At 44.1% G+C, this 22,049-nt stretch overlaps 2 protein-coding genes across 2 annotated transcripts in view; one reads left to right on the top strand and one right to left on the bottom strand.

Annotated features, from left to right (window-relative positions):
* Positions 1 to 1,047: 1,047 nt before the first annotated feature.
* LOC126542998 (alpha/beta hydrolase domain-containing protein 17B) lies at positions 1,048 to 5,706 on the bottom strand. Its single transcript, XM_050190141.3, has 2 exons — positions 5,691 to 5,706; positions 1,048 to 5,480 (listed from the first exon to the last, which is right to left on the bottom strand). Exon 2 carries the CDS (start codon positions 5,294 to 5,296, stop codon positions 4,421 to 4,423), a length of 876 nt encoding a protein of 291 aa, XP_050046098.1. The 5' UTR covers positions 5,297 to 5,480; positions 5,691 to 5,706; the 3' UTR covers positions 1,048 to 4,420.
* Positions 5,707 to 5,760: 54 nt separating this feature from the next.
* The window catches only part of wwk (anoctamin 8 white walker), an 85,575-nt gene continuing 69,286 nt past the window's right edge, over positions 5,761 to 22,049 (top strand). The window contains exons 1-5 of the mRNA XM_050190140.3: positions 5,761 to 6,437; positions 7,331 to 7,547; positions 10,562 to 10,806; positions 18,721 to 18,837; positions 20,252 to 20,385. Of these exons, the coding sequence (XP_050046097.1) occupies positions 6,389 to 6,437; positions 7,331 to 7,547; positions 10,562 to 10,806; positions 18,721 to 18,837; positions 20,252 to 20,385 (762 nt within the window). The 5' untranslated portion in view covers positions 5,761 to 6,388. The remainder of the gene's footprint in view (positions 6,438 to 7,330; positions 7,548 to 10,561; positions 10,807 to 18,720; positions 18,838 to 20,251; positions 20,386 to 22,049) is intronic.

Raw genomic sequence — 22,049 nt, 5'->3', positions numbered from 1 at the left:
CCTAAGCCATATATATATATATATATATATATATATATATATATATATATATATATATTGCCTAAGGCATAAGTATAAACACCATTTGAGCGGTCTGATCGCAAACAGCAGCGCGCGCGAACCGCGTACGAACGACCCCGCCCAGTATATAGAATCGCCAGCAGTTTCCAACGCTGCGACCTTGATTAGGGTGGATGCTGTCCAATCCACTTCGATCGCAGCGCCGCCACAGTACATTTCGTCGTCGCGCGCCTCACTGCAATGCATGCGCCGTCCCAGCAGCTTACCCACTCAATCGTATTCTAGTACACTCTAAATGAAATGCACTTTTAAGCCAATACAAGTTTGTTCGCTAGCCTTCGCCGCGGATAGACACAAGCCAATGACATAGCGAAAGTAGTATCCAGGTCAATCCAATTATTGTTCGTTGTTTCGACCGTGATTTCGACCACAGTTTCGACTTTCAAGCTTTAGTCTATGGTTTCGAGGATTGTGGCAATAAGTCAAAGAGGTTAGCGCAAAAGGCTGGCTTCTCCGCCAATCCTGTAGAGTCGGCATTACGACATTGCCACTTGCCCCATATGCTTGACATACAGCTATTTTCACTGTAACCGATTTCTTGTTTCTGAAACTCGGTTAGCGCTACATATCTGCATACTCGTACCTTGTAGTTGCGCAAGTCTTAGCAGCTGGTGTTAATAAATGATAACAATCCGTTAGACAAATGTTTCGAAGAGCTTGCGCCACTATTACTGAATTGTGCACCTACCTTGTCGGTCAGCAACACCAGTAATAGTGCTCTCACCTAAACGCGGGACCACCTGATTCCGCACAGCCTCATGTCATAGCCTCCTTTATACTATGGCAATGTGAAAGTTCGCCGCGCAACTGTGAAGTTGAATGCCTGTTAGACGAATGAACTTTACTAGCTTTTCATACCCCAACAGTAGATGGGTAAACAATTAGCAAGTGGCAAGCGTGTCCGGCTCCCAAATTCTTTTTATCACATGCCCAGTTTAGTCACCTATCGGTACAAGGTACAGTAGCTGCAGCCAGCAACATGTAGTAAGTTTATTTTATATGACAGAAAACGGCTATTAAAGCAATGAAGGGGGCTAGTTGGTGGACGTCCATGATTATGTTGTGCTTAATGTTACACTGACGATTTTAAATGATTTTAAGTACGTACGTCCACGTCCCGTCCTTCACTTATAATCGCTAGTGTAACACTAAGTACAACATAATCGTGAAGAAAACAGCTGCAACTTGTGACACTTTTCATACCCCAACAGTAGATGGATAAACAATTGGCAAGTGGCAAGCGTGTCCGGCTCCCAAATTCTTTTTATCACATGCCCAGTTTAGTCACCTATCGGTACAAGGTACAGTAGCTGCAGCCAGCAACATGTAGTAAGTTTATTTTATATGACAGAAAACGGCTATTAAAGCAATGAAGGGGGCTAGTTGGTGGACGTCCATGATTATGTTGTGCTTAATGTTACACTGACGATTTTAAATGATTTTAAGTACGTACGTCCACGTCCCGTCCTTCACTTATAATCGCTAGTGTAACACTAAGTACAACATAATCGTGAAGAAAACAGCTGCAACTTGTGACACTTTTCATACCCCAACAGTAGATGGATAAGCAATTGGCAAGTGGCAAGCGTGTCCGGCTCCCAAATTCTTTTTATCACATGCCCAGTTTAGTCACCTATCGGTGCCAGGTACAGTAGCTGCAGCCAGCAACATGTAGTAAGTTTATTTTATATGATAGAAAACAGCTAATAAAGCAATGAAGGGGGCTAGTTGGTGGACGTCCATGATTATGTTGCGCTTAGTGTTACACTGACGATTTTAAATGATTTTAAGTATGTACGTCCACGTCCTGTCCTTCACTTAAAATCGCCAGTGTAACACTAAGTACAACATAATCGTGAAGAAAAGAGCTGCAACTTGTGATTCGGTAAGCTGTCATACTGTAGACATTGAACACTGAAAGTATAATGGACACTATTTGCAATAGCCAAATGTTGATGTTGTCTTTGAACAGATTTTGCCACGACCGGTCTAGATCTAGTTTTCCAAAACAAATATTTGTAGCCTGGACTGGACATTAACTCACATTTATCAATGATATGCAGTGAGAGAAGATAAGAAAGATCAGGGAAGCACCAATCAAAACATCTAGGTCGCCATACATTTACATTACAGTTGCCTACAAGTTAAAACCAGGACCTGCAGAAAAATATATGTTTTGTGAGCATACAGGTGTGTCTAGACATGTTTCCACCATCAGGTCTACTCAGGTCAGACCAGCAGTAGACATCTTTATATACAAAGACAAGTCTTTATTTTGTGCCTCCCACTTTGGTGGGTTTGTAGACTCCTATCTGTAAACCATGGAGATATGAACAACAACAAAAAAGAAGGCAAAGCAACTTGACACATCCCAGAGAGCAGCTCATTATCACAATGAGCCCAGCGATGACCTCATGTGTTGAAGGCTAGCTACATTGGCAAGACTGTCCAGCAGAGTTCAAGAGAAAAAAGACTGAGTGCTTCAGGGTACACTAAAGTATTCCCAATACTCTTTCACCTGCGTTCAAAATGAGTGGAGTGAATAACCTAATGTGAAAGGTTGAGTTCTAACACTTCAAATGTTTACAAATACAACTGCCAACATGAAAAAGAAAGGCATTCACCAGGAGAGGCCATGTATATGAACATTGCAAACGCCTTTCCCATTTGGGGGGCACAGGGACTAGTGCTTCGCACAGGGTAAGCAAGAGTGAGCCCTGAGGCAGGTGTGGGCCTGAATGCTTACAAAAGACATATGCCAACAAACCGGTTTAAAGGGCACTAGCAGAGTGGCACTTCTGCGTGTTTCACAACTGCGACAACTGGTGAATGACGTCCTATTTGTTCATCAATACTGAAATCACGCATGCGCACAGTGCAATTTGTATAAAGCCTGCTGCGCAAGAACAATACTTGAGCAGCCTCTCAAAAAAGTAATAAAACTGCACCGTGCATTCATCTGCAGTCATACAAAAGGAAACAACAGTTGACAGTGCACTGCAAGATGCAGCCAGAGGTACGCAAGGGAACACCAAAAGGAACACCTCTTGACAGAAAAAACTTGCTCATGCAAATGTGTTCCCAAGCAGCAAAAGTGGTGGGAAAGGTCACAAAGAATTGTTGGCTGTGCATCACTGGTTTACATCCTTTGAAGACCAACATTACTATATATGCACAACCATTAACAGAAGACAGGTGGTTTCGAGATATGATAAACCGGAAGAAAATAGTCTAAAAATAAACTGCATCTAAATATCGGCAAGAACAATGCACCAGACACTGCTGCAAGTATGGTGTATGCTGTACAGTGGAAACACTGAACAATGTGCAAATACTAAGAAACTCCTGCGCATTTATACACACACAATGATAACGAGGCTGAGTACTTGCAGGTTCAATACTACAGTGGCCCATCTTTTCCACCAAATTGAGTGGGCTATGCCAATTTTCTCACCACCAGTTCCTTGCGTCACAAGAACATTACAAACGCCTCTCAAATCCAGCATTTATGCCAACATTGCACTGGGGCTGAGATCTGATTGAGATTTGCTATTACACTGCGGAAAGTGAACTTCCAAAACAAGCACCAATGCAATAACACCTGATGTTGCACAGAATGCAGCAAATCCAGCCAAATATGTCATGAAACTGTCACATAAGTAATGCTAGTAGGCAGATTAGTAAGGGAGCATAAATCTGTGCACCGTATGAAACTGAGCTCCTTACATAATCTGCAAGCAATATAATTCTATGTGGCTCCCATTTATACAGACTGTAGTACCATCTCCTGATTGCAATCATGTATATAACGTGTGCTGGCCTTGCCAGGCACCCATGCAGTACTTCCACTAGAGTTGCAACATAAGCAAACGCGCGTCAGACACGTTACACTATGCAATCGGGACAGCCCAGAAGAAGGCTCATGTGACGGCCACCATAGCATCACTTTTCTGCCCTCTTTTTATTTACTGGTGTCGCAAAAGGCAGCGGGAAGCAATACAAGGGATACCTAAAACATCGCACAGCTCGAAAAAGACAAAAAGAGAAGGCATCAAGTTGTGAAACGACTATGTACAAGCATTACACAGCTCAATTTCCCGCCCCACCCCATCCAAAAAAAAAAAAAAGAAACTTACCCCAAAAGTTCTCACCGCGGAGGGGCACGTAAGTAACAAGCTCAACGCGAGTCTTGTGCAGACAAACACGTCGTCGCGCACACGAGACTGCAGCAGTTCATTATACGTCGTGTCCATGACAGGCAGGCGCACATGCGAGTGCACAAACACCGGCGAAGCAGCTGCTACTGTTCAGGGGTCTCCTCGAGGCCCCTCGGGGCTGGTCAGTTGAGCAGTTCAACCGAGACAAACTGCTTGAGGCGCTCAAGGTACTGGCCGTACAGCTCGACATCGTTGTGGCCGGCACCTTCGACCCACAGCGGCTCGACGGCGCGCGGGCAGCGCTCGTACATCGCAAGCCCGTGTGAGAAGTCGATCACTTCATCCTCGGTACCGTGTATGACAAGCACGGGCGACGAGACCTTGGAGATCTTATCGATGCTGGGGAAAGCGTCGAAGAACCACGTCCGCTTGGTGTTTGGAAAGGCGACGCGCATGCCGGACATGAGCGGCGAGTGGAGAATCACTGCGCCCACCTCGTAGCGCGAAGCTAGGTCCACCGTGGGCACCGTGCCGATGCTCTGGCCGTAAAGGATGATGTTCTCGGGGCTTATACCGTACCGGGTTCGCAGTGCCTGCCAGGCTGCGTCGATGTCGGCGTATAGGTTTTTTTCCGACGGCTTGCCCGTGCTCACGCCGTAGCCAGAGTAGTCGTAGCTGAATATGTTGCAGTTTATGCGCGAACCGAGACCAAGGTAGAAGCTGCTCATCTGTCCTAGGTCGATGGCATTGCCGTGGCTGAAGAGCACTGTGAAGCGGGCTGCGGCTGAGCAGCGCACGAACATGCAAGCCAGTCGGTTGCCCCTCGAAGTGCGCGTGTAAAACACCTCGATCGTCTCGAGCTCCCGCTGCGTGTACTGCCACTCGGCGCGCTCGCTGAGACTCAGCGTATACTTGGTACCGGTCTCGTCTGGCACCAGCGAGTACGTCGGCTCCGGCGGCAGGAACGCCAGCTTGGCCGCGATCCGCGCTGGGAAGGGCGGACAGCAGAACAGGCAGCACAGCTCGCTCAGTGATAGGCCGTTCATTTCGCGCGGCATGGGGCCTCGGCGCGTTGGGGCTATGCTTGCATGCCAACCACCAGGCCCTCGGAGCGCGGCCCAGGATCACAAAAAGGGTACGCAAAGATGACAGCTCGTCGCCCTCCCACCGATGTGCTCCCTGTGCTCCCACCATTCAAGGTGACGTCATGGGGAAGCCGCGGTGCCGCCGTCTTGCGTCAACCTACAAGAACAATAACAGTTCTGTACACCTTTCACTCCGCGATGCGAACTTCATGACCCGCGAGCTTAATTGCAGCAGTACGTAAAAATGGGGATGGACGAAAATGATTTTGTAGAAACGTGGTTTTCCGTTACGCACAGTTGGCACGGTAAAGCTTTGTATGGAGAAATGTGAAAACAAAACGCGAGATAGAACAAAGACCCTCTTTACCCTCTTTTGCCCTTAGGCGCCACCTGCTGCACAGTATGGCACAGAAAGAGCCCGTTCCCGAGAAGGGACTGCGAGACAGGAAGCACCGAACATCCGCTGAAATTAGATTATTGTTTTTTTCGTACTTGCTGTAAACAAAAGGCCGCCATACGTCGAGGCGTAGCTGTAGGCCAGGCGCACGTCCGTACTTGTGCATTAGCGCGAACTTGTGTGTTGTTGTTTTGAAACAGCTGATTAAAACAGCGACATGCTGATACACCGCTGACACCGCCGAGGCATACCAAGGTGCCGCGACTGACGTGCCTCCGTGCTTGACCCAGTTTGCAACAGTGCTCACAGGGAGTGCAAGAGAAAGGTCTTTCTAATGGGCCATGACTACAGAAGCTGCTGAAGTTTCCATGTGGATTACACGCGGTCGATAGATCTCTTGCTTCAGGGGGAAAAAAAAGGAGAGAGAGAGAGAGAGGCGACTATGGAGGTGCCATGAATGCGAATGGTTGGCCGCAGTTGCAGTAAAAGTCGTGGCAAGCGTTTCGGCTTGTTTGCCTCGTGGAGTACTTATCAGTGCCCATCGCAGACTGTTGCCGCTTGTACCTAAAATGGAGTGTTGAGAGCCCAATGAACAGAGGAACAGGCTAACGCCTCCTCTACTGGGCCAGCGCCTCACAGGGCCAGCCAGACGTCGTCTGCTCGCATATATGGAGTCGTACCGACGGAAGCGGAGAGACGCTTTCCGATTGCTGTCAGGTCTGTCCTAGGTCTTTTCTCTCTTGTAAACACTTGATGTGCGTGCAGCCGCCGTTCTTCACGAACTTTGTTTGCTCCCCGACATGTTGCATCGTTTAGAAACCCGAGTGGTGTCGAGCGCCCTTTTTTAAACGCAGCTGGCGCTTTACGGAAAGCATACTCCTTTTTTCGCGATAGGAATGGGAGAGTCGCTACACATAGTCGCGTTTACTCGTTGCCGGCGTTTTCTTGTGTTGTTTTCAACGCACCGTCACAGGAGGTTCCTTCACAGAGACGAATCGATTCATCAGTTCTCTTCCAAGTTAAGCAGCTCTTCGCGAATATAAACTAATGAATGGCGTTTACCTAAAACACCAAATAAGCACATACCATGGGACGTATTCGGTCACTTTCGTCAGTATCACTTTCAGTGCACTCTTATTGGCTGGTTGGGCACTACGTCATGCGAAAGCGATAGTATCGCCGAAAGTGATCGTCTGAGAATACGTCCCCATATCGGAGGATGATTGTCGAAATTCAGTCAAGTGAAATTCGTCCTGAGATATGTGGCTTTGGTGCTCTGTAATAGTACTGCCCCCCCCCCCCCCCTCCCCCAAATCGCCAGTAATGTAACCTGATTTTTGTAGAGGGGAGGAGGGCTGGGCATACTGGTACACAGAGGTTTCGGGGAGGGGGGGGGGGGGGGCATGCCCAATGTGTGCCCCCATGGCTACGTCCCTGCAAGTCACTGCCTTCGACAGCCATAAACACAAAGTAGACGAAAGAGCCAGAGAAATATTTGCTTTAGCAGAGCTTGCATTCCTTGCACAAAGTTAGAGCTGCATGATCTTGCAGCTAGTACTATAGCTGCTTAAGCGACACCAGCAAAGTATAAATGGTCATTTTCGCACCAGCGGGGCGCCTTGTGGGCCGCCGTTGGCGTCTGTTCCAGAGGACCCCACAGCAAGAAGGCGATCTGGTGCTGACATTCTCAGCTAATACAGATGCTTCAGTGGTGTCATGGTTCCAGGAACGGCTGCACAGAAAGGTTCCTCAGCTCATTGTCCAGCTCTGTCGCCACCCACAAATGGGTCAAGCTGCACTCTACTGCAGTCCTGCTGCTGAGCACCTGTGAGTCTGCATGCTTGGCCTATACTGTGACTGCTTGCTCTAATAAAAGCAGTTCATTTGTTTCACATTAGTATATATGAATGAGGCTCAAGCTTGTACTCCATTTTAATTTCGTATTCATTAATTCCTTTGTGATGGTGATGCATTCATGTTATTAAATTGTGAAACAGCAATTACTGTCCTGAAAGGTTATATTCAGAGGCTGGATTATAGGCAAATGCCTATCGTACCCACACACCAGGGCCTAACCATTTTGATGTATAAGCAGAAATTATGGGTTAAGAAGTGGTTTAGTGCTGACTTTACAGTGTCAGTTAGTGCCTATTTTGGTCATCCGTGCCTGCGAATACCCTTTTCTGTGTTTTGTGCCTATATATGCCTTTTTTTACTTTAGCACCTGAAAATACTTTTTCGGAGTGCTCATTGTTTTTGGAAAGTGCGATCAGTTACTTCTTTCCACAGGATCTCTCGCCACTGGCTGATGACGTTGATAATGGAAATACACTTGGCAATGTGACACAGCAAATAAGTGGCGCCGTACCAAACATTCTTTTCCAGGGTGTGCACGCACTTGAGCAGGAACAAGGCTAAGGGTTCCCTTTATGCCTGCACTAGAGTTGCAGCAAAAAGGATGACAATGTCTAGTTGCCACTAGTATTTCCCAGAGGTAATTTGTTGCTGTTAGAATATAAAGGAGCACACAATTTACACGAACACTAAGCCGTTGTTCTAGACAGATAAGCAGCAGTATAAGAACGGATAGTCCTTGTAAATTTTTTAGGCTAGTATTTGCAAACAGTAGTACTTGCAATAAAAAATTAAGTGATGCGAGAGAAATGCGTTGGGTATTGCGTCACACCTATTTGAGATCCTGGATCCGTGATTTAAACTGTGGTCACCACATTGCAAAGTGTTATTTAGGTGCTCACTTTACACATGTTCTGCCTCTTTGAGGAGTGAAGTGCAACTGATGGTGGCCCGGAGCAGACCACCCTCAGTAGCAGCTTATGCGCACACGTGCATGCACGCACATGCGCTCTTCTATCCCCCCTCTCTGCCTCTACCACGTGACTGGCTGCCTGCACTTCACACACATGCATATGCACTTTTTTCACTTTGACACTCGTAATGCTAATGCATTAAAAATGTCTTTACTTATTAGGATGGAGGAAAATATCGCCATGCTCGTTTATTCACAGCAGGGAGTCCAAACTGCCCTCCCAGATGTGAGCATGTGATACGAGGCAAGTGACAGCATGTGATAGGCTGTCATTGTCTTGAATGCTGACTTTGGCTTGGGTGGCATGATGATATCTGATGTTTGTTGTAGCTGGGCAGTTCCAGAGTATGTGGGATGTGTCCACGGGAAGTTACTGCACTTGGGAGTTGGAGCTTGTGTGAGGGGACCACCCACTGCAGAGCGGAGGAGTTACCTACGCTCCCATGCTTTTTTGTGTATAGCTTATTCTCTCTCTCTCTCTTACAGTACACATGCACTGATGCATGCTACGTGTGCTCATATTATTCATTGTAACTGTAGTAATTCAGTAAGGTAGTAGTAGTTGTGCATTGGGCTCATCTATTTAAACGAAATGAAGTGACCACCAAAGACAGGATATTGCAGTTGTCGTGGCTTCAAAGCCTTGAAATTTGTCTTCAGCATCTTTGGTTTTCCTGCGTTTCACTTTGTTTTCTTGCTTTTTTTGTTCAACAAATAAATGAGTCTAGCAGTATTGAAAATAAGTGAAATGTTGGGAAGGATTAGACTTAGAAATAAAAGGCAATTTGGTATTGGTGTATTTACTACTAAATTAATTTTAGGGTAGTGTAACATTTCCAAGTTACAGTTCTGTGCATAATTAGCTTGCTTTGGAAATTATGGAATTTCTGCAAATCTTAGATGGTATGAACAAATTTATCAGCCTCCAGAAATTCACAGACCACCATGGCCGGGATTGTGCTGCTGAGCACAAGGTCATGGGTTCGATTTCCAATCACTGCAGCTGCATTCAAGAGGAGGCAGAATACTCGTGCCGAAGTATTAGGTGCATGCTGAAGAACTCTGGAGAGAATTATACAGAACTCATGGGAACAAATTGTAGAGTGTGTTTACATGATTTATTTGTAACTATGTGCTAAAAACAACCTGGCATGGATTTGCAATCTCAGTTTGCCGAAATCAGTATGTCGAAAAACACTTAATTTATAAAGCAGAATGCATACAAAAATTATTCGTCAGATTCATATACTCAGATTACTCGAGGCAGTCTAGTGGTTTGAGTTTGCTCACGAGGGCAAATTTGCTACCACTTTCACAATGAACAATAATTTTTTAGACTAAAATTTCTTTATCGCTTATACTATGGACACTTCAGTATACCATGCTCTCATTATTGCATGAACCTTTGAAGCTCTCATAGAGACTGAATCATTGAGTATCAATTCGTCAACCCTTAAAAGTCGTGTTAATGCCCACAAGTACTCCCTTTCTCCATTGACCATCTCTGATTGGAATAATCCACTAAACATTGCTGTGTGTTGTGATACCATTGATACCTTTGTAAACCACATCCAATGTATTCAATTCACATCGAGAAATTTTACCATTGCCAAATATTACGGAAAAACTAGCTGTGTCATCTTTGTAAACAGAACCTGTTCATGTATCTGCTCCTGCATGGGCTGTGATGGGCCAACAGTAGACTAAAAAACGAAAAAAGAACCCTAGGTTGTCAAAATTAATGTGGAGCCCTCTCCTCCCTACTGGGGTACTCTCATAACCTGTCTTGCTTTGGAATGATACCCCCCCCCCCCACCACCACACACACACAAATCAATCATCAATTACTCTAGAGTTCCATGTCATTGAGGTTGTGCTGTGGGCATTGTGCCTATTAAGGAGAAGGAATGCATAAAAATTTGAAATTTCAATGTTGCCTTCAAAACCTAGTGATCTCACAAATGCTTTACACATGTAAATGACTTTCTCTCTTTTTTTCCACTGCCACGTGGAGGCTCCTACGTGGGGCCGAGGAGTTGCGGCTGCGCAAGCGCTTGCGCCCAGAGTGGGGTGGGGGCCACCGAGAGTTCACTTGTGCCGAGCAAGACTGCTTTGAAGGGAGCGGCCAGCTTAGTGGCCAGGAGCGGCAACGGGTGATGCTGCACTGGCTGCGGGAGGCACTGCGTGCGTCTGGGCCAGGGGACCATCCGGGCCCACCATCAGGGCATCGAACACCTTGCCTCGAGGGCCAGTGTCTCGGTAGGGGACTGTTCTGCACCTACACATTGAATGGGCACTTGTAAGAGCAGTGAAATCTGCATCAGCTTAGAGTAGGTAAGCATTATTTCAAGCGCTCAAACCTTGTTATAAGGAAGTCACATCTGACACGGAATTACGTTCATTATATCCAATATGTTATAAGGACATATTTGTTGCATGCTGATATCAGTGAGAAGCATGCTAGATTTACTTTATTATATCTGATAATTCTTTATATGATTTTATTTGTGTGTAAAAACACTAGCTGTTGACTACTAGCACATAAAATAAAATAAGGGCCTAAGTTTCACTCCTCGAATTTTATGTCCAAACCACATTCATGAATTTCAAAGTATTTTCACTAACTGTTCAGACCATCTTTTATGTAGAAAAGAATTCTGATATCCTGCTAGAAAAAGTGTTTTGTTTCTTTAGGACACTATGTGGACACATGTTTATCAATAAACTACTGCCTAGACCTGAGAAGACACTGTCCATGACAGGAAGAGTTACTGTGCAAATGAAAACTTCATTATGTGTGGCATCACCACCAATATTTTCATTCTTTGTCTTGTCTGGCTCATTAGACCTCTACTCACAGTAATACTGATTTTCTTGGTATTGTATATAGAATCCCCAAATATGGATACATTTGTCTTAATTAAAGCACTTAGAGTCAAATATGGCATCATCCTTTCTTGTGACTGCTGATGGAGGTAGAATTTCATGCAGAGTGAAGCTAGTTCTTCTGAAATGTGTTCTAGCTGCACCTCTCTGTCCTTTAGTTAGTTTTGTCACTCGGGAGTGTCATGAGTGGTGCCTTAATTGAAAAGTGTATATTCAGTCTATTCTGCTAGTACTAAACATGGGAGCCAAAGCTTTGAGGATAATGAAACAAACTCGAATAGAAGCTATGTACTCTATAATGAACAATGTAATAGGTATGTTACCTTGTAGTATACAGCAGTATGAGTAGCATAAATTTTTCCTGAAAATAAGAACAGGTAGAGCTGGCAGATCATCTATAGCATAAAACGGATAACCAGTGGTTTGCTAGAGTAAGAAAATGTCATCCAGTGGAAGGGCAATATATAACTTCAATAGAATGAAATTCTTGATATAACAAAGTATTTAACCTTTCATAACCTCTTGTTCATAGAACACCATGTATTTAGAACCTCAACATAATGAAGCGTGTTTCTATTCGGTTTCAATATAACGAAATTTCACTGCCGCCGCAAACGAATGCCGAGACAATAAATGGAAACTTCCGCGGATGCAGATGGTCAAATGATTGAATCACAAGTGGCTGCTTGCAAACAGCACCTCTCAAATAGCGCATGGCGCGACCAGAGCGACCGTGGAAGTGGAGCCGCATCATGTTCAGCGTAAAGTGCGATAAGATCCTATCGCGCCCCGCGCACTGTATTTTAGGTGCGAGTGAAAGTTGTTGGTATGCATTATGTAACCGCGCAAACGACAGCGGACAAAGAATGAAACATACAGGACTACGTCTGTTGTCGTTTGCGCGGTTACATAATGCATTCCAACACCGACCACCAACTAGCCCTGTTAAATATGAGGGAACATGTGCGAGGGTGAGACAAGAAAGATGGTGGCTTCACGAGTGCCGCCTTCCCACGTGAGCAAAGGGAAAGAGGGGAGGGGAGCGAGCTAACGGTAACGTCTCGGCTGTGGCTGCGCATGGCTGTAAGCGCGGCTGAGCGCATACGCAGCCGCGCACCCTGCTTTAGAGGTAATCTGCCGCGTGTGCAAAGAGTGGGCATGCCGGGATGGCGTGTCACCATGTAAGCTGTCTTGCAGCGCGTTTAGTATTGGAGGTTGCGTAATTTCGAGTTTCGGTGACCCATTGAAGCGAGAGGCAGACGAAGCATTCGCTCCCCGCCGCCGGCGCTTTTCCCGATAGCGTGTTCCCACTGCGGGCGACGCTGTCAGTCGCGTCTGGCTTCGTTTAATTCGTAGCGCCGAGAAGATGTCAAGTACGTGGCACGAAACCGTATCATTCGCTGCTGACTCCCAAATTAATCAAAAGGAATTGTTTTCTCATTCATATTTGCTTTTTTCGATTGCCCGATAATTCAGAAAATTTTGCGGCCCCTTTTCATATGTAAGAAAAATCGATGAGAGACTGTACTTACTTGCATAAAAGGTTGAATTTCAATACAAAGATATTTCGATATAACGAAGCAAAGTGCCGATTTTACTAACTTCATTATATCAAGGTTTAACTGTATATGCAGGTTTTCACTGTATCATGGCGCAACTTCTGAAAAAATCTAGCGTGAAATGATATGCTATTAAATGGTAAGGAAGAAACCACTCTTCTCCCAATGTTCACTGGGCACAGCTTCATTACTGTTGACATCAACAGATCCGATCTCTTTAATAGCTACTTGCCACCTGTTTTTTCTGTGCCCTTGCCACACGTTCCAGTTAGGATTTCTTGTGCTTATCTTTCGGACATGCCAAATCATTTCATATCATATGAAGGCATAGTAAAATTGCTGACAGAGCTAAGGACCAACTCTGCAGCTGGTCCTGACCAAATTACATCTTAAAAACATGTGCGCCTGTTGTCAACAAGCATTTAGTCGTGATCTTTGATCGATCTCTATTCGCACCACAGTTATCCCCAGAATGGAAAATTCGAACCTTCATCCCGATCCACAAAAGTGGCCCAAGGTGTAAAATTTCCTATTACAGATCTATCACCTTAACAAATGTGTGCTCCAAAATCGTGGAACATATCCTCTATTCACCCATATTCCATCACTTGGAAGCCAATAACTTCTTTGTTCATTATCAGCATAGGCTTGAAACAGGCCTTTCCTGCATTACAGGATTAGGAAAATTTTTCGCACACTATGTTTTCTTCATTTGATGGCTCATAACAAACTGACTGCATTGCATTAGATTTCAGGAAGACCTTCGATATGGTGCAACATTTCCTATTGCTCCTAAAGCTTTCTTACCTAGCCTTATCTGTCAATATGAATGAATGGGTGCTCAGTTGTCTGGTGGGTCATTCCCATAAGGTAGTACACTCGAACCTCATTATAATTAAATGGGACATAATGAAATAATGGGTGTAATGCAGTAAGTGAAATTCCTCCCGAAATCCCCATAGAGGTCTGTGTATTTAAAGCCTCGTTTTAACAAAATAATATTGTCTACCAATGGATATAACAAACTAGATTTGTCTCCCAAACCGAAAAATACCCAACTGTTGCGTAAGTGTATCGTTTTCCATGGGGTTCGGCACTTGTTCAGGGCGGCAGATGAAAATTCCCGCGTCTACTTTCCTGAATACGCTGGTCTTTTTCACCTTAGAGTGTAGCTGTGCACAAGCAGCACTTCGCTGGGCCTCTTCAAAGTTCGTCATCCTGGACTGTCCAAGACTGCCGGAGATGGTGCACATGCAACGTGCATTGGCAGAAAGCACCACCTGGGGTAGTCCGAGATTGTCAGGGAGGGTGTCACAGTGTAAGACATACAGGGTGTCCCAGCTAACTTTAGCCAGAGTTTAAAAATACGCAAATGCCATGTAGCTGGACAAAACCAAGCTAATGTTGTTTGCCGTCGCTTGGAGATACGGAGTATTTGTTGCATTCTGACTAATTACATAATTAGTCTTAATTAATAAACTTCTAAAATATTATAATTAGATGAAAAGTGTAAATGAGAAAATTGTAGGGCAGCATGAAAAACTCCCGATACAGCTTTCTGTTGCTCAGTACGTGCTACATAAAAGCGTTTTCCTGAACGTGAAAGAAGCCCGCGAATACACGCAAGGAAATAAAATATATTGATTGATTGATTTATTGGTAATTCTTATTATTTTTCCAAATTTAACTTATCTTTCACCTCAAGTTTACCTCTTACATTAAGTGTAATTATTATTTCTAAGTTGTTTTTATTTTTTCCTGTCTATGCAAGGCTGACAACATTATTGCAGATTATTTTCTTTGATTTTTGATCGGATTCTTTGGTAGCCTCGCTTACACATTTGCATATACTTTTGTTTGCTTATCATATCACCCGGCCCATCCCCAACAGTGGCTTAGTGCCATTGTACAAGTGGTGGAATAATAATAATAATAATAATGATAATAATAATAATAATAATAATAATAATGATAATAATAATAATAATAATAATAATAACCTGTGTGCCAGAATGTGCCATGCCTTTACATAGCTTTAAACAAAAATGATTGAGCCGTGCGGTGACAGCAGGTCATTGGTGGAGAGAGAAAGTCGTCCATGTTAGCAGTAGGAGCACCCGTCTCTCATTCAATTTGGATTTGCTTTGAAGCGCCAGTTGCTATAACAGTGGCAGATTAAACCTTTTCTGCCTTGAAGTTGTGTTGCCCTGCTGAAAGATGGTCCCTGCCTTTAGAGGACCAACAGGCGTATGCCGTTGGTAGTTTATCCGGTCGATTGTGCTCTTGCGAGTGTCCTCATCTAAACAGTACATATCTTGCACTGTGGGGACGGCTAATTGAGGAAGCACACCATCTCACTTCTTCCCTAACCTCTCCCCCTCACTGTGGCACCCTGTGCAGGCAGGTGCAACTAGGCATTGCCATGGCCTCTGGAATCTCGGAGGCCACGTCCAAGCTATGCCCAGTTGCACCTGCTCGTGTAAGCTGTGCCATGCTGCATGGCTATGCATGGCGGTGTGAAAGGTTAGTACATCCACTTGCCTTCTTTCTTCAGCATTGCAGCAGCCGTGTGGGCAGTGCAGCAAGACGTGTAGGCTGGCAGCTAGCCCTGGCCTCCAAGGTGGCCTTGGCGCTGTGTCAATCTCAGAGGCCGCAAGCTGGCTAAGCAAAGCCAGCGCGATGAAGTTCACTAGCAACACAGCGGAGTGCTGAGTTGTGCGCCACATGCTGCTCAACCACAATGAACACATCACAGTGTGCAAGCTGTTCTTATCAGCTGCATCGCCATTTCTCCGGTTTCACATGTAGAAAGTGGAAAGTGGAAGCAAAAGGCCATCACACTGTAATAGAAGGCAGCTATCATAAAGGCTGTTACATCAGGTGCTAAGCAAACCTTGCCCAATGCCATAGCAACTGCATTGGATACCTTGCTTCCCTACACATTATATAAATGCCACATCAACTCTTCATGATTCATGGTCATGGCTTGAAGGTGTTATCAGCAGCGATACGCCTTACACTTCCATTTTTTAATGTTAATGTATGACGCGTGTGCTGGGTGTACATTTATGTGGTTCCACTTTGTGTTGTTTTGGTTTCATGCTTTCCCCCTCTTTTGCATAGTACTTGTATTGTTTAAAATGTACCTTTACTACAATAATACCCTTTGCACTAGTGTAGTTTTCTGTCTAAATAAATAAATACCAAATGCTTTGTTTTGCCTGTGAAAGCACTGAAAATGATCCATTTTATGCCATTTGCCTTTCCAAAACCGCTCATCAGAGCCTTGCCATCTTGGCCTTGTTTGTAAGGGCATCTTTCCAGCTTGCTTTCTTGTCAAAAATGAGCCTTTAATGCAGATTCAGAAGAAAGCTACCTGGTTTTGTAGCATGGAATGTATATTTTTGCACTCCTTGTAATTTTTTGTATTTTTCTCAGCGAACAGCCTTTGCAAGATGCAAATTTTGGGAGCAGCATAGTCTCTCTGCTACTCATTCAATTCTTTCTTTTTAAATTTTTATTATTATTATATCTTTTTTTGTCTGAATGCTAGTCATAGAGTGCAGAACCACTATGATATAGTCTTTTAGGACGTTTCAATATATTTAAATCTCATAGAAATTGCCAGCACTAATTCCCACTCGTGAAGTTGCAATTTTATAATTTCTTAACTTCGTCTAAAATTTAGGTACATACAAGCATTAAAATACCAAGTTGCACTCTTTAGATATTCTGAACCATACCTGCTTAATTTTGGCTTTCCTGCTGTAGTACCTTTATTGCAACTCACCTCCATAATTTATAACACGAAAAAATATATATATTTCTATTTACCTAGACAAAAAGCTACAGTCGGTTGCCTATATAATGATCACCTTTACTACAAAATGACCTGTATAATGAATGATTCCGTATGTCCCAGTCAAATTACTATCTTTCATATGTATTGTGGACACCTCTACAATGATTACCAGTACGATGTGTACCAGTGAAATAATGTGCCTGTACAACGAAGGAACTTAGGCGTCCTCAGCGGCTGATTTGTTGCTTTACAGCAAATGCAGATAGCAGCACCGCCATCCATAGCTGCCATTGAACAGTGGTGTGCATAGGGAGTGCCATTTGACAAAAAGAAAGAGACAGCACGGGAAGGCCCGAACTCTGGGGCGGTGTTCTTTGGTGATCACATCAGGAAATAGTTTTACTTTCATGAGACTCGACACTGGATGTGTCTGTGTATATGACCTACATTTCTGGTGATGTGCCAAGTTCACTGTTTTCATGTAGTGCCTAGAGTGCTATCAGCCATTTACTTTGACATATCCAGTGCCAAATCTTGCAAAATCTCGCAAAAGTGAAACTTACTCCGGAACTTACCCCCCTTGCAGTAGCTATAACAGCAGTTAACTCCCTCGAATCCCTACGACATGATTTGCCCGGCACTGACTACTGACAATATAACAAAAATCACAGGAATGAGGTGAAGGTTGACGAAGGCAGTAAAAGACAAACTAAGGATTTTTACAACAAGGGAGGCAATAGGCGCATTTGATACTCAGTGATGGTACCTTGCATCATTCTCACATTTTGCCGGGGAATATACATTGAACCTCTATATCATAAGGTCAGCTGCAGTCACACATTTCATCAGATGAAGTGGGGAGGTGAAAATTATCGAGTTCTTTCATGAAGTATCTCTAGAAATTATTGTTGAATGAAGGTTTTCTTTTTCTAACCATGCTTAACTGGTTCTATTGGAGTGGCACAGAGCACAAGCTTTACTACGAAGTTACTACTATAACGAAGGAGTTTGGAGGTCCCGAGCACTTTGCTGTAATGGCGTCTGACTGTGATTGTTTATTTGCAATCAGCATACAAGATTAAATATTTGCTGGAATGTCATGTTTCTAGAGCCAAATGACAAATGTTTTTATCGGAACCCATGTACCATATTTTCCAGTGTATCAGTCATGGTTTTTCTCAGATTTTTTGGCGGTGCATCTTACAGAACAATGCGACTTACATACAGTAAAAATTGGATTGCATGCTATGGCCATGCCCTATGTATTGAGCAGGCATCAAATGGCGCTCCACTGCGCTTAACCTTCTGCCATGCACAGCAAGTACACTTCATGGCACTCGTTGCCGTTGTGCACTTCACATGTATCGTCACAGCTTCACAAACCATGACGCCGCATGCAAAGCAAAGTCAGCGAACTTACAAATGTTCAAGCTGTTCAAGCAAAATTCAAGCTGCGTGCAGTTGAATTTGCAGTGGGACATGAAAGCCGAGCAGCAGGGAAGGAATTCGAAGTCAGCAAGAAAATGATCCAGGACTGGCGCAACACCTTCAGTGTGCTCCACCGTAGAGTCGGAAGATGACAGTGATGTACCAATGAAACTCCAACGTGAAGTAGCTGCACTGTTTGTGAGTGATTTGAAGGAGGACAACTTCGGTGGCTTTGACTGAACAGTCTCATGTATGCTATCAATAGCATTGTTCATGCTATCGCAACAAAATACTTCTGCAGAGTATTGTCTAGACGCTGGAAGGGGCTTGCCCTGTGTGTCAGCACTGCCTACTGTGGGATGCATAGGCAGTGTACACAATGTATACAGGCAGTGGCCGGTGATGGTAATCCGTGGCGCACTTCGATTGCTCATGAGAGCAAGAGCATTACCTGTCCTTGTTATCTACTGGGGCTAATCTTGATCTTTCAATCTGCAGTGGAATGGTGCCTTGCAGAAGGCCTGCTCTGTCAGCTGGTGGCCCTACACTCTCCCAAGGAGTTAGACTGGCTCAAGAAACACTGGGTGCTAGCTTTCTTTCGGCAGCAGCCACTAGGTAAGGCTGACAGGGTCAGCATCTTTATGGCTCCTGGCATGCACACCTCTGTTTACAAGTGGCTGCTGATTTCACTGTATAAGCGAAATATTTCTGTCATTTGATCTACCATTTGCACTGGTCATTTATGACTCCCTCTTTCTTTTCCACCAGACGTAGTAGTGCACAAGTTTTGCACAAGATTTATTGCGATAGCAATTACCTATGCAGACACTAAAGGCGCATTCACACTGGCACAGTCACTGCAGCTGCCATGCCATCACAGGTGAGATGGCACATGCGTGGCCTATGCACTGTGTGTTGGAAGTCATGTGATCTCCTGTGGCTGCAAATTTGTGAGAGCAACAGCAAAGACAAGCTGAGGAAGCTGGTACATTGATGCGTGCTGCTTTCCAGTGCGCACAGTGTTGGAGGTCACATGATGCACCTAGTTTCAGATGCACGGCACAATGAAATGGTAAAGAGAGCAGCAGCACAAAACATTCGCTTTGGAACAAGCATGTGTGCTCCCTGTTGCCGGCATTGTGACTGCAAGTGCTCACATTCATCATGTGAACTGTGTTCATGTGTGTTTTTAGGTGCATGGCACTACACATGTTTAGTTAGTAAACAAACGTTTACTTTAATTTATACTGCTCACAACGCTACAAGCCTTTAGGTAACACTTTGCAATCACTGTGAATGCTTACCATTCAGCTGGGAAAACTGAAATGTTCTTTTGTTTTTTTTGCTTTACCTCTTCGCTGTACTCGGAAAACTGCATTTCTTGTCTCTTGCAAGCAAGCTGTTCGTGATTGAGCTGTACAGAATATACCTACTATGGCAACTGTGGTAACAAAGTTCTACAGTTTAGTGATAGCCCAGTATTTAGCTTGTCAGGCTCCCATCTATGTCTGATCATTGCAGCCAAAGTTCAATCCCACCTGCCATAAAGTGAAGACTTATTTTGTCATTTGGCTAAAAAATGACTGGTGTTAGGTCACTTTTTTTTGTAATTTCTGTTGACTTTCTTTAGATTCTAGATGTCCTTCATTGGATTAGTGCATTTCCCCTATGAAACTTTTCAGTGGAGGAAACGTGCATCTCTTTTACATAGAGCTGACATCTTCTGTAAATCCAGAACTTGAAAGAGCAAGTTCAGCCACCTGAGTTGATCTATGTTGTCATCCATTTTGCGAAAACTGAAGCATGTCAAATTGACAAGTTGTTCTCGTTCATAATTTTTGAATATATTGTCGGTCTACATACACTGGTCTTTCTGTGTGCGAGCTTGTGTGTGTACCTGTTCCACTTGGTGTTTCTTCATATTCATGTGCAGAGTAGTGCAGTATGATGTGGCCTTGAGTTCCAAAACCATGCTGCCAAATGAAGTAGCACACCTGTGCATATTTGATCCCTGCCCACATACCACCAGAACGTGTGCGGAACTACTTTGGTGCCAAGGTGGCCATGTACTTTGCCTGGCTGGGCCACTACACCTGGTCCCTGGCTGTGCCAGCCATTGTTGGTCTACTTGTGGGCCTGTCCTGTGGCTCTCACGGAGAACAGGTGAGTCCAACTAGAGTAGTCGGCCCCGTCGATGCTCAGAACCATTGCCATTTTGGAAAACAGCACGCTAGTGCTCGGGAAAGGGCCTTTTACCTAATCCCCTTGTCTCACAACAGTACTGCATAATGATGTCCACTTTATCAAATAAAATTGCTTTAACTTCGAGAGTAAGGGTCTGGACTACAAGTTGTAGTTCCTTGATTGAGGCCACAGTTCCATTTTATATGACAATATATGGCAGTTCAGGAAAATACAATATTATTTAAAGGAAAGTAAAGGCAAATATTAAGTCAAGCTAAAGTGATAGATCAATGTTTGAGGATGCCTAAGGCATCAATATTATCGCGAACAAAGTTTTAGTAACCAAGAAATTGCGGTAAATGCAGGACATTATATGGAACTCACCAGGCACATTCAAATACTAGCCCGATGACAAAGACACTCCTAATTTTGTTTCTGTCGCTAGTACTGAACTTCTCATAATAAATAGATGTTCGCATTGCATTATAAGACAGAAGAAAATTCTACTTGTCCAGTTCTATTCAACATTTAGAAAAGGGTAACTCATTGATGTTACCTTTGATAACGATACAGGCGGTCGAAACGTTTCGTTTTTGCTTGACTCTGCACCGCCCGAGCCTTCACGTTTCAGTAGTTTCGTTTGTTTTGTGCTGGTTTTGCTGGTTCGTGAAACTCCCACCGAGTGCAAGTAGCACAGATTTCCACGTCTTCGTGATGTCGCTGGATGCCTGAACAGTCCACGTCACTAGAGGAAAAGCAGCTGTAGTGGTGAATCCAATGCTCTGTCTTGACTCGGTTTCTGCCGTGCAATTGCGCTTTGCACAAAAAACAGTAGCACCCTCTGTCGGGTATCGGGTTGCTCACAGGTAGCTGTAGGGCGGAGATAGCATGTACAACGTCACCACTCCCCTGCTCGGGGGTGGGCAATCTGAATTGCGCTAAAGGTGTCCGCACCCTCCAGACACAATTGTCTCTTAAACAAGGTCTTCTTGGTGTGAAAAAAGTGCTGCAAGGTTTCTAGAATGGTATTTTAAGAGGCCATGTTGACTTAATATTTGCCTTTAGTGTCCCTTTAGATGTAGATATAGGTATGTTCAAACAGTTGGTAGTGCATAGCAGTGCAGTAAACAAAAATATTAAAAACTATGCTCAGGTAGGCATTTCCACTTAACAAAATATATTTGATTAATAATTGATTTAAGGACAGCTAGGCTGCTTAGTGCATTGACATAATGAAAACGTTATTTGAAAGTCAATTTATTGTCTTGCCATTTCTTGTGTTTGCCTCTCATGCTGTTTCATTATGTAATTTTGAACTAGCTAGACAGCGAAACAGTGCAAGGAAAGAAAGAAAGACTTCTTACCAGAAACCGTATCAGCCGCTTTAAATCTTGTCTAAATAAACGCACTACGACTGGTTTCACCAAGGCTCACCCCTTTTATACAAGGTAGACATCACACGCAACCCATCCATGATTGCCTATTGTTGTAGAGTATCAGGGCTGAAATTTTCCAAGTTTCCAAATTTACCAAGTTCATTTAATTGCTTCATTGGACAAACCCTCGATTCCTTATCGCAGCTGGCCCATATACAGCTTGTACACTCTTTGCAATTAGCATACATTTCTTTTTTAATCTGCAGT

Source organism: Dermacentor andersoni, chromosome 2 (genome assembly GCF_023375885.2).
Source record: "Dermacentor andersoni chromosome 2, qqDerAnde1_hic_scaffold, whole genome shotgun sequence".
In the NCBI taxonomy this organism is placed as follows: Eukaryota; Metazoa; Arthropoda; class Arachnida; order Ixodida; family Ixodidae; genus Dermacentor; species Dermacentor andersoni.
Note: the sequence above shows the minus strand (reverse complement) of the source record. Positions and strands in the feature narration are given on the sequence as shown.

Coding starts and splice junctions, on each gene's coding strand:
- LOC126542998 (XM_050190141.3), bottom strand. CDS start 5,296: ATGCCGCGCGAAATGAACGGCCTATCACTGAGCGAGCTGTGCTGCCTG.